The 12,842-nt window shown below is 36.3% G+C and overlaps 1 protein-coding gene across 1 annotated transcript; it reads left to right on the top strand.

Moving 5' to 3' along the window:
- Positions 1 to 11,505: 11,505 nt before the first annotated feature.
- Positions 11,506 to 12,468, top strand: LOC127541964 (olfactory receptor 10Q1-like). Its single transcript, XM_051967352.1, has one exon. It carries the CDS (start codon positions 11,506 to 11,508, stop codon positions 12,466 to 12,468), a length of 963 nt encoding a protein of 320 aa, XP_051823312.1.
- Positions 12,469 to 12,842: the final 374 nt, after the last annotated feature.

The raw sequence follows: 12,842 nt of genomic DNA, 5'->3' as shown, positions 1-12,842 counted from the left end.
TTTGTTTTAAGGAGAGACTTGGATTTGAAAGTTGATGGTAGCACTTACTAATTTTGTGACTTTTAGCACGTTTATTCTGAGTCTCATTTCTTCATCTGTAAAATTACTCTACTCACTGAGCTTATCTCAGAAAGAAGCCTCTTTCCTGTAGGATGGAAGTAAGTTTGGCTTGTAGAGGTAATAGTGGTGGAGGTGATAGTGGTAGTGGTGGTGGTGGTGGTAGTAATAGCAGCAGCAGCAGCAGTAGTGGTAATAGTAGTGTAGCAGCCTTAGTATTAGCAGCAGCAGCAAAAGTAGTAGTAGTTCTAGTAGTAGTAATAATAGTAATAGGAGCAGAAACAGTTCGAGCAGCAGCAGCAGTGGTAATAGAAGCAGCAGTAGCAACAGCAATAGTGGTATTAGCAGGAGCAGCAGCAGCAGTAGTAGTAATAATAGAAGCAATAATAGAAACAATAGCAGCAGCAGTGGTAATAGCATTTTCAGCAGAAGTTGTGTTAAAAGTAGAAGCAGTAGCAACAGCAGTAGTAATAGTAGTAGCAGTAGTAGCAGCAGCAGTAGTAATAGCAGCAGCAACAATAGCAACAGCAGTAGTAGTAGTGGTGGTAATAGTGGGCACAGTAATAGTAGTGGTAGTAGGAGGAGGAGAAAAAGGAGGGGGAAAAGGAAGGGGGAAAGAAAGGAGGGGGAGGAGCAGGAGGAGGAGGAGAAAAAGAAGAAGGAAGAGGAAGAAGAGAAGAGGAAAAAGAGGTGGACAAGAAACAAAGAAACAAAAAAAAAAAGACTAACAGCACCAGCAACATTAGTAGTATCCTCATTGCACACTTTGCATTAGTTCTGATTACCTGGCTGTTTTGTTGTCCTTCCTTCCCCTTCTCTATAATTTCATATAAGCCATTTGCTATACCTGGAAAGAACTCTCTCTCTCTCTCTTGTTATTGCCTTTCTTCAAATCAGCTGCTGTCTTCTTCCATGGAATCTTCATTGATTTCCTCAAATTGAAATTTTTCTGGCCTTCATTTTTTCCTAAAACACATAGTTAGGACCATGGTCAGGAGATATTAATCTGTAAAAGAGCTCATTACAAAGCCTGAGCATAGTAGGACTATATAAATGTACATTCCTTTCTCCTTCCCCATGTGTGTCATACTTGCTTGAGAATATATTATGTCTCTCCAGTAAGCAATAAGTTTAATGAGAGTAGAAATTGTGCCCCTTTTCACTTATATGCTCATTGCCTAACACATGGGCTTGTTGTTTGATTATAAATGAGACAAAATTCAGAGAGATTAAATTGATTTACTCAAGATCACACAGCTACTAACTATTGAAGTTAGAGTTCACTCTTTTGCCTCTTGGTTCCAAGTCCAGAGCTTTTTCCATTTGGTTCCATTTGGTGTGGTACCATTTGGTACTGAAGCTTCCCTAGCTCCAGAAGGGAATCAGATCCTCATTTTCTTCCCCAATGCATACAAGGTAAATGCCTTGAACCTTGGTTGCTTCAGATATTCAGATATTAATGAAGTTCTGTTCTTGTTTGTAGAACTCAGGAATAGAGCTTTCTATGAATTGAGAAGGAGCTGGGGATTACTAGCAATATTGATTGAGATTGCTGTTTTTAAAAGTTGGCACAGAAAACTTGTAGGACCTATGATGGATGTATTTTTCAGCATTAAGTAAAAGCAGGTGAATGACAGTGGACAGAGCTCTGGTTTATAATCAGGAAGAATTGAACGCTTATTCTTTTGCCCCAGTTATCTCTAACGGGAATAAAAATAACATCCACGTCCCAGGATTGTAAATATCAAATGAAATAATATTGGTAAAATTCTGGTGTATGGTAGGCACTTTATATAAATGCTAATTTTCTTTCCCCTATGAAATAGATTCTAAAACCACAGGATTATAGGATCTAAAACTGGAAGAAACCTTAAAGATTATCTAGTTCAATGTCTCCATTTCAGAGATGAGGAGACTAAGGCATGACATTTTTGATGATCTTTCTTCCACTTTGGATGGAAACTCCCCTTTAAGGTTTGAAGTTTTTAGAGAAAAAAATTCAACTGGCACAAACTCACGATGAAGGAGTTATGTTTTCTGTGACAATGATCTAGATAGAAAGAATAGTGAACCACAAACTGGATGATGAATGTTGTGGTCAAAATGTATTGTTATAGTTCTATAAGAAATGATGAGCAGGATGATTTCAGAAAATCCAGGAAAGACTTACATGAACTGATGCTCAGTGAGGTGGGTAGAAGCAAGGGAACATTGTATACAACAACAACTAAGATTATATGATGATCAATTGTGATAGGTTTGGCTCTTTTCAACAATGAGGCAATTCAGGCAAATTCTAATAGACTTGTGATGGAGGAAGCCATCTGCATCCAGAGGGAGAACTAGGGGGACTAATTGTGGATCACAACATAGTATTTTAACCTTTTTGTTATTATATTTGCTTGTCTGTTTTTTTCTTTATCATTTTTCTCCTTTTGACCTTATTTTCTTGTGCAAGATGATAAGTATGGGAAAATGTTTGGAAGAATTGTATGTATGTATGTGTGTGTGTGTGTGTGTGTGTGTGTGTATGTGTGTGTGTGTGTGTGTATATATATATATATATATATAGGATTACTTGCTGTTTAGGGGAAGAGGGAAGTGAGGAGGGAGAGAGAAAAACATGGAACACAAGGGTTAATGTTGAAAATTATCTTTGCATATATTTTGGAAAATAAAAAGCTATTATTGCTTTTAAAAATTGGATTTTTAAAAGAAATATTGAAAATCAACTAATTTGTCCCCTTAATATTATGGGAATGCAAACTGATACCCAGAAAGGGGCTTCCACATTTGTAATTTCTTATACAACAACAATGACTAACATTTACATAGTGCTTGCTATATGCCAGCCACCATGTTAAGTAAATGCTTTTGTTATCATTTTACAGATGAAGAAACTGAGCTAAAATGACTTGTCAAGGATGTTCCCCCAGTAAGGGTCTAAAGTTAATTTGAACTCAGTTCTTCTTGATTTCAGATACAGATCTCTCTCCACTGAACCACCTGGTTGCTTCAAAAATTGAAAAATTAGAGAAGTAAAGAAACTGAACAAAAACAATAGAAAATTTAAAAGAGATTATAAATGATATAGAAACTCAGTCATTTTTAAAGTCATTTTAAAAACAGATAGAAATATGTAATTCTCCCTTTACATTAACCAATTTAAGATGATATGCTTCCTGATGTCAAGATCAGTATCTTTTTTCATGTTTGATTATCTAGAGCTTAATTAGCATCTGCTGCATTTGTTGCTTTTGGGCCTTTTCTGAACCAAGTTACCAGTAAAACAATTAAGTGATTTCCCCAGAGTCTCACAAATGTTAATGGAAGAACTGAGACTAGAACTCAGGTCTCCTGACTCCCAATTCAGAGGTTTGCCTACTATGCCATATTGTTATGTATTTATGTCTCCAACAATTTCCACTACTGAGATTTTCTGGAATATAGTTTAATTCCCATGGGGACAAAAGAAAAATATTCCCTTCCACTTACCCCAGACATAAACCTTGATCTTTACTAGCGCACTTGAGATAATTTGGTGCTGAAAAGCTCTGCCGAACCATTTAGCTTTTCTCTGTTTTTTTTTTAACTCAAAAAATTTTCACCAATTTTCTAGTCAAGTCTAATTAGAGTGGGCTACTGGGAAAATCCTTTACTCCAGAGACTCGTTCCACTGAGAGAAATCTCAAAGAGTTCTCTAATAAGCTGATTGAAACAGACATGATTAGACTGTTAATGGAGATGCCATGGACTGTCTTTGCTAGGTTTCCCATTGTTTAGCAGATATCCATGACCCAGCCTTAGGAAACTCCAATGGTACCCCCATGTACCACACCCTCAAAATGTTTCCTATCCAAGATTCTAAAGTAGTTAGAGATATCAAAGGCAATCCCAACTTTCATCTCCATAAGGGCCAACTTGAAAGCAGAGATAAAGAGTGTATCTACTGGTCAGAATCTCTCCTTTCTGAGAAGCACCATACTTTGCAATTATCCCAAAGTAAAGAGGAAGGAAAGAATAGGTAAGTTCTCTAGAAGGACTATCCAGGGAGGATCTCAGAAAAAAAGGGAGCCTTCAGAGCAGAACTTTTCTCTAGATGGCTGATGAAGTCAGATGCACTGGAAGATGGTAAGACTATGCCTTATATGAATTATGTAAATTGGGACCCCAGAATTTAGTAATCTAATGGAATAGCAATAATTCTGTTATTGCCTCTTAAGGAAACGAATGAGGATCATAAGATCATAGATCATGAGATCACAGATTGAAATGTGGCAAGTAAGCTAACATAGATATTATATGATTCTGAATCCAAAAGAACAAAGTTCAGATCTTGTTCCCTTTATCTCCCATGGAATAATGCATAGTGCCGAAGATCATATAGCAATGTGCAATATATACCTATTAATCTATTTTTTTAAGTTCCAGGATAGATCCAGACAAACCTTTTTGAGAAAACTTTGGACTAGTTTTATTCATCAGGCTATAATTTCATCAGATACAAGAGTCAGTGGGCAAAATATATATCAATCCTTATCATTCCCTGCTATAGTTAATCTCCTGCAGCCTTACAGTACACAGTACCAGCAAATATCATTAAGTTTTTTCTGCCTTGAGAGTTTTTCTGCCTTTCATGTAAGTCAAAAGTTGACAAAAAATACTTCCCTTAAGACTAGAGTTTAGAACACTTCCATAACTTTAATTTGCAGAAAATCCATCTGCTGTAGGAGGTCATTAAATCTCCTCCCAAAAGATTCTTTTAATGAATCCTTGATCTTTTGAATGAGTGTCGTTACTAGAACAGCTATAAATGACAACCCATCAATACCCTTTGATCCTATATCATTCTTTTCCATGTCTTCCCATAAATTCTTTGAAGAGGAAATCCCAACAACAACATTTAATTAAGGCATGGCTTCTTAACTTGGTTTGTAAACTTTTAAAATATGTTTTGATAACTGTATGAGAGCATAATTGCTTTTATGATTTAATATATGTTCTTTTTGAACATTTGAAAATGATATTCTGAAAAAGAATTCATTAAATTCACTAGATTGACTGATCAATATGTCCAAGACATAAAAGAACATGTCTTTGACTTTATAGTTCTGTCTTCTCACATTAAGAGACAACTAGGTGGCTCAGTGGATAGAGTGTTAGAGTCAAGAAAGCTCAAGTTCAAATCTGGCCACAGATATTTACTCGCTGTGTAACCTAGTCAACTAGAGAAAGAAATGGCAAACCATTCCAGTATCTTTGCCAAGAAAATGCCATGGACCAAATGGCCGGTCAATGGGGTCACAAAGAATTGCACACAACTGAATAGCTTCTCACATTGGGTAATATCCATGAAATTCTGAGACTTGCTATCTATTATTAATCACTATGGGGTTTAAGCAATGATAAAAAACACAGCCACTAGTAGAGAGGGGATAGAATTCTATGCTCTACACAAAGTTTGTTATAGGGAAGTCATTATTCTCCTTTTGAGAGGACATAGAAGCCACAGCTAAGCCTCTATAAAGCTCAGTTCAAAATCTCATCAAGCCCCACCAATATGCCAGAGATCATATGTTCTGTTTATATTGCTTTTAAGTAGGCAGAACAGAAACAATATGGGTCATGAAACTACAGAATTTTACAAGAAATATTGGTGGTAATCTAGTATATCCCCTCTATATTATGCAAAAACCCGGGGGAACAGAAAAGAGAAATGCTTTGTCTAAATTCATACAACTAATTAGGAAGACAATTGGGTTTATAACCTTGGCTTCCTAACTCTTTCCACAAAGATATAGTTGTATCCCAAAGGAGAGAATATCTTCTTCTTTCCCAAAGAAAATAATGATGTCAGATTAATGGAAATAAATGCCTGCCTTTTATTTCTCGTGTATTTTACCAGAGAAAGTCTACCATATTGCCTGAAGGAATTATGTGGTCTATATCCTTTATTTTATAGGCAATGAAACTGAGAATAACCCTTTGTTTAAGTTCATACCACTAGTTAATAAGAGAATTGGGATTATAGCCCTGGTTTCCTTTTCAATGCTCTTTTCTCAAAGAGACAGTTGCCACTCATTATCAACTGCAAACATCATATTAAAATGGGTATAAAATGGGGCAGCTACATGCCAGTAGACAGAGCACCAGCAAATCCAGTTTCAGACACTTAACACTTACTAGCTATGTGACCCTAGGCAAGTCACTTAACCCCAACTGCCTGGTGTGTGTGTGTGTGTGAGAGAGAGAGAGAGAGAGAGAGAGGGAGGAAAGGAAGGAGGGAGGAAGGGAGGGAAGGAAGGAGGAAGGAAGGGAAGAAGGAAGGAAGGAAGGTAGGAAGGAAGAGATGGCTGTAAGTTTGAATCAAAACTGTGTAGCTCTGTGGCCTCAGAACAATGATTACACTTATCTGGACCTCATTTTCTTCATCTATGCATCAAAATAGTTTATCTCAATGTTAAAGAGATTTCCATTGTTGCATGGTATTATGAATTTGCCAGGCTGCTTCAAATTAAGAATAATCATACTATTACTTTTTTTTTCTTTGAACACATTTACTTCATATAATCATGGAGACTTCTGGATAGAAAGGGATATAGAGATCTTCTTAATTAACACATATGTGAGCAGAAAACTGCTTTTAAAAAAGCTCTCAAAAATGGTCACCAAATCTTTGATATAAAATTTGACTTTGGAATTATTCATTTCCAGGAAGTTTTTACAGCCCCTTTTCTTTTTATTTGCATTCCCATAATTAATTTATTCATTATTAACAAAATTCATTCATTTGATTCATTAAACTAAGGAGTTTAGCTGAGCCAAGAGTCTACATCTTTGAAAAAACTGAAAATTGAGCAACAATAAATCATCAGATATAAATGATCATGAGAGCAATGCTTATGTTGCCATTCATCAATGGATCCAAGATTTTTTAATATTATTCTTCCTTCTTTCATTCCATATCATTAGCCACCCATGCCTTCTTTTTTAAAATACACACACACACACACACACACACACACACACACACACATAGCTCTATATATACATAAATCCAAACATATAAATGCATATGTATTTGTATGTATGTGTATATATATATATATATATATATATACACATATATGTGCATGGATATCCATATTTAATTTTAAAATTTTATTTAATTTCCAATTCACAGAACAAAATAAGGATGACCATAATATAGTATCATAGAATAGGAAATTAAAATCTATCATGTGCACCTTGCTATTCCCTTCAAATAATACCAAAGTTTAGATGCAAATTTCTTTTTTTTTAATTTCCTCTCCTCATTCTAAAGAAGACTAATAATAGACACAATCAATCAGAGGTGACTAGGTAGCTCAGTGGATAAAGCTCTGGCCCTAGGATCAGGAAGAACTGCATTAAAATTTACTCTCAGACATTTACTATGTGATCCCAAACAATTTTCTTTATTTCTCTTTGCCATAAGACCTTGGAGGAAAAAATGGCAATTATGTACAGTATTTTGGCCAAGAAAATCCCATGGACAATATTGTGTATTATGGTTCACACAGGGTCACAAAAGTCAAACACAAACACAAGCTCACCAAATTCAAATCAGTTTCTCTTCAATTTCAACCCATACATCTAAATTCTGTTTCTAAGATTATCTAGAATAAATCAATCTATATTCCATGTGACTGCACTAAAAATACTTGAAAGTATATCTTAGCCTTTAAGTATGTTCTTATTCTTTGCATCTGTCCAGTAACCTTATACTTAAGAGATCAGTGTAGAGTCACAATCTCAGTTTCTCGGCGGTTTTGATTCAAACCCAATTCTGAGATTCAAGTCCATTAATTCCAGGGGATGGAGTTTCAAAAATGAGGAGTACCTTCCCATCGATTATTTGCAGATTTTACGGAGGGAAGGACACTGAGAATAGCCAGGATCATGGGAACTGGAGTTAGAAGACATATTCAGTTTGACCAAATGAAACCTCACTTTACTGAGGAGATTACTGGATCTCAGGCATGAGAACTGGCTGGTCCAATGTCATAGAGAAAGTAAGTACCATAGTGCCTACCAAAAGACAAGTTTATAATGGTAGATAAGTGGTTTTAACATATTTTTAAAGAACTTAGAGGAGACATAATAACTCTTCAAGTATTGAAAGAACTATTCTTTGAAAAAACTAGATGTCTTCAGGGTAAAAAAAGAAGTAATGAGTGAAAATTGAAGAAAGATTGAGTTCTTCTCCATATAATCAAAACTCTTCTCATTACTGAAGCTAAGCCAAACTTGAAGGAGCCAATTCAGGAAGTAGTAGGTTCCCTAACATTGGAGGATTTTAAACAAAGGGTAGAGGACCCCTTTGGGAGAATGTTGCAGATAGTATTCTACTTCCAAAATGGGGGTGGGGGGGGGGGGGAAGGGGAGAGGCCTTCTCTTCCTGGTTTGAACTTTTGAGCTCCTATAAAAGCTTTGAGCTTCTATAATATTTTCACTTTAATGATAGTCATCAAAATTTTAATGCAAACATAGTTATTAAGCAAAATGATAACACCAGATAATTATTTTTACTAACTTCTCTTCTCTTTTCCCTTTTATTCTCCTCTTCCTCTTCTTACAGTTCAAATGTGGGGGTTGCACAGCAGCTGCAAAGGCCCAAAATTCTACTCTAATTATGTGCTCTTCAGTTTCAATTAATCCTAAAATTGTTGCTGTCCTTCAGAAGAGTTTATGCCAGTTAAAAGCTAATTTACTCAGTCTCCTGAAAATAATGTTGCATTCCCAAAGGAGGATGTAAATTTTAAGGAAAAGTAGCATTTTGGTTTTTTTTGGCAAAACCTCTAAGTAATACCTAGAAAAGATGTTTTGTTCACTTGAATTCTCTCCAATTAATCCTTTGAGTAAATGTTTGCTGCAATGGAAGTATTACTGGCCAAAGAGATAGGAGACTTAGGTTAAATGTGAGTTCCAATACATATTAACTAGGTAACGCTTGGCAGGGTAATTATTTATCTGAATTTTATTTCATTATCTCTAAAAATTGTCGGGAAGATATGCACTTTCATTCATTTTGAATCCATGACTATCAAGCTATTCTTTTTTTAATAATTATGAGGCACACAGAAAAATCCATAGAGTATTGTGGGTCATGAAAATATTATCAGGATATCAGCCTCTTATAGGAACCTCAAAAAGATCTTATCATTTCTAGGGAATGCTCAAAATCACAAGTCATAATTATATAGTTCTTTAAAGTTTACAAAGCTCACAGATGTTATCTTATAAGATCCTTATTACAACACTGTTATAAAAGAAGTAGGTAACATTATTATCCTTATTTTTGTATATGAGGAAAGAGACATAGAGAGGTTAGTCAAGTAACAGGCCCAAGATCACTCAGATACTAAATATCTGAGACAGAATTAGAACACATATAAAGTAAAGAAGATTGCTCATAGAAAAAAATATCAATAAGCAATATTATATGGCAGACTTAATATGTCAGGAAAGAAAATCAGGGTATAACAAAATGACTGATATTTTTAAAATATTAAATAGAGAAGCAGCAAGGAAAAGTAGATAACATGGGTTTAACAAAATGTTATTTAAAAAACGTTATAGAAATGAATGTTGGAAAATATCTTTACATGTATTTGGGAAAAAAAGTACTATTGAGGGGGAAAAAAAAAACTTGGTAGGATTATACATCAGCAGACTTGGATACAATTAATGCCTCCAAGGTTTACCATCTGTGTGAGCCCATGTAGATTACCATATGTGTTTGAAAAAAAATTCTTTAGGATCCATTTATCACACCAGAGATGAGTGATGCAATAGATACCATACTAGAGTTGGAGTCAAGGGCTGAGTTCAAATCTTGCTTCAGTAAACTAACTGAGTAAACCTAGGTAACCTAGCTTCCTTATCTATTAAATGTGATTGTTAGAATCAATGGCTTCTGAGGTCTTGAATATCTTAAATCTATGATCCTAAAACATTTTATGTATTTCATTGATGATTATGAAATAATGAGTTAGAGTTATACTTAAAACATATCAGAGATGAAAAAGACCTTAAAATGTCATTTTAGACTCTCAAAGTGGAAGGAAACTCTAAAATGTTGAGCATAGAATTAAGAACTAGAAAGGATCTTCAAACATGGGATGAAGAACTTCAGGGCCAAAAATAACTTTAAAACATTGAATGTCAAAGTTGCAAGGGAAATTTTATATTCAATCAGTTATTCGAGGCTATCATAGCTACAATTTATAGCATCTCTAGGACATTCTCTCACTTCTCACCACATACTATGACATTTTGAGTCAGGTTCTCACTACCTCATATCTAGATTATTGCAAAAGGTTGATGCTTGATCTTCCCAACTTGAGTCTTTCATCATTTCATTTCATCCTGTACTCAGCTTTCAAAATTATTGTGCTAAAATTCATGTCTGACCCTAACCTTTCCATACCCATTCAACTAACTCCTGGGGCTCCTTATAAAACTCAAGATGAAATATAAAATCTTCTGTTAGGATTTTAAATCCCTTTATAACCTATTTTCTTCTTACCTTTCTTATCTTCAATTTTACTCCCCGCTAATAAGTCTGGCCTACTTATGCTTCTTACATACTGTACTCTATCTCTTGTCTACAAATATTTTCATGGCTATCCCAAATGCCTGGAATTTCCTCCTTCCTCACCTCTATCTCTAGCTTCCATGGCTTTCTTCAAACCTCAACTACAGCCCGACTGTCTTGAGGGGTCCTCAAACTACGGCCCACGGGCCAGATACAGCAGTTGAGGATGATTATCCCCTCACCCAGGGCTATGAAGTTTCTTTATTTAAAGGCCCACAAAACAAACTTTTTGTTTTTACTACAGTCCGGCCCTCCAACAGTCTGAGGGACAGTGAACTGGCCCCTATTTAAAAAGTTTGAGGACCCCTCATATAGGAATACTTTTCTGATTCTCCTTAATTCTATGTTTTCTTTCTGAACCAACCACCAATTATCCTGTATGTATCTTCTTTGTATATAGTTGCTTCCACATTAGACTGTGAGCTCACTGAAAATAGAACTAGTTTTTTTGCTTTTCTCTGTATCCCCAGCATTTAGCACAGGACTTGATATATAATAGGTGCCAAAGAAACTCCAAGTAACTGGTTTTAGAACAAAATATGTAGAATTGGAAAAGAGAGCAGAATGTAGAATATAGAATGTTTGTCCTACAGGAGATCTTAGACATTAAATAGTTCAATCCCATTGTTGTGCAGATAAGAATATGAAAAATATAAAGATGAAGAGATTTGCCAAAAATCACTTTTTAAAGGTCTTCAAATCTCCATATTTCTATGATTCTACCATTCTAAGAATAAAACAGTTTCTTATTTTTCCTAGGCAGTTACTGGTAATTCAGTTTAACTTTGTACTTCTCTTTGGCAGATGAAATGTCTTCTCTCAATACTTTCCATCTTAACCAGTCTGGCACTACTGAGTTTGTGTTCCGAGTGTTCACCACCTCCCCCAAGATCCAAGCCCTCCTTTTCTCCTTCTTCCTCCTTCTTTACATAATGATCCTCTGTGGTAACACTGCTATAATCTGGGCTGTGTATACCCACACATCCCTCCGTACCCCCATGTATTTTTTTCTGTCCAATCTGTCCCTCTTAGAGATCTGTTACACCACTACTGTGGTACCACTGATGCTCTCCAACATCTTTGGGGCTCAAAGACCCATCCCATTGGCTGGCTGTGCAGCTCAGATGTTCGTGTTTTGTACCCTTGGTGGTACAGACTGTTTCTTATTGGCCGTCATGGCATATGACCGCTACGTGGCCATCTGCCATCCCCTGCACTACACTCTCATCATGACCCAGAAGCGATGTATCCAGCTCGTGGTTGCTTCCCTGGGCTTGGCTTTTTACCTTGATATGCAGCTCACAGTATTGATCTTCACTCTCCCCTTCTGTGGTCACCACCTGGAGATCAACCACTTCTTGTGTGATGCCCCACCTGTCTTGCGTCTGGCCTGTGGTGACACTCGAGTGCAACAAGCTGTTCTTTTTGTTGTGGGTGTCTTTGTTCTGACTGTCCCCTTTGTGCTCATCTCCATTTCCTATATCTTTATTGCCAATACCATTCTAAGAATTCGCTCTGCAGAGGGGCGCCGGAGGGCATTTTCCACCTGCTCCTCCCATCTCTCTGTGGTCCTACTGCAGTATGGCTGTTGCACCCTGGTCTATATGCGTCCTAGATCCAGCACCTCAGAGGACGAAGACCGGCAGCTTGCCTTGGTTTATACTTTTGTCACACCTCTGCTCAACCCCCTCATTTACACTCTACGGAATAAGGATGTCAAAGATGCACTGAAAAAATCCATGAGCTGCACAGCAGCCTCTGAAACTCCATGAAGATTTGGAGTAGAGAGTTATTAAGACAGCAAAAGTAACTAATTCAAACGTGCACCTTCCCACACATTACAGTTTTCTACAATTGCTCTTTCTATTCTGAACTACAACATGTCTGACTTTTATCATTTACTACGATGAACATAAAGGGATCAAATGATCACTTGTTGGAGGTCTTGTAAATGGAATATCTGCTCAGGTATGGATTGCTATTAAATATTTTTTGTTTTCTCCAATTTCTGAGATTCTAGAATCTACTCTCAAATACCTGCATGACCTGGTCCTAATATACTGTATCCACCTCCAAGTACATGAGTTCTATTGGGTATCTTGAATTTACCACTTCTCCATTTTCACACACCAAACACTGAGCTAAA

This window comes from Antechinus flavipes, chromosome 6 (genome assembly GCF_016432865.1).
Source record: "Antechinus flavipes isolate AdamAnt ecotype Samford, QLD, Australia chromosome 6, AdamAnt_v2, whole genome shotgun sequence".
NCBI lineage: Eukaryota > Metazoa > Chordata > Mammalia > Dasyuromorphia > Dasyuridae > Antechinus > Antechinus flavipes.
The sequence above is the reverse complement of the archived record's forward strand: the minus strand, read 5'-3'. Positions and strand labels throughout refer to the sequence as shown.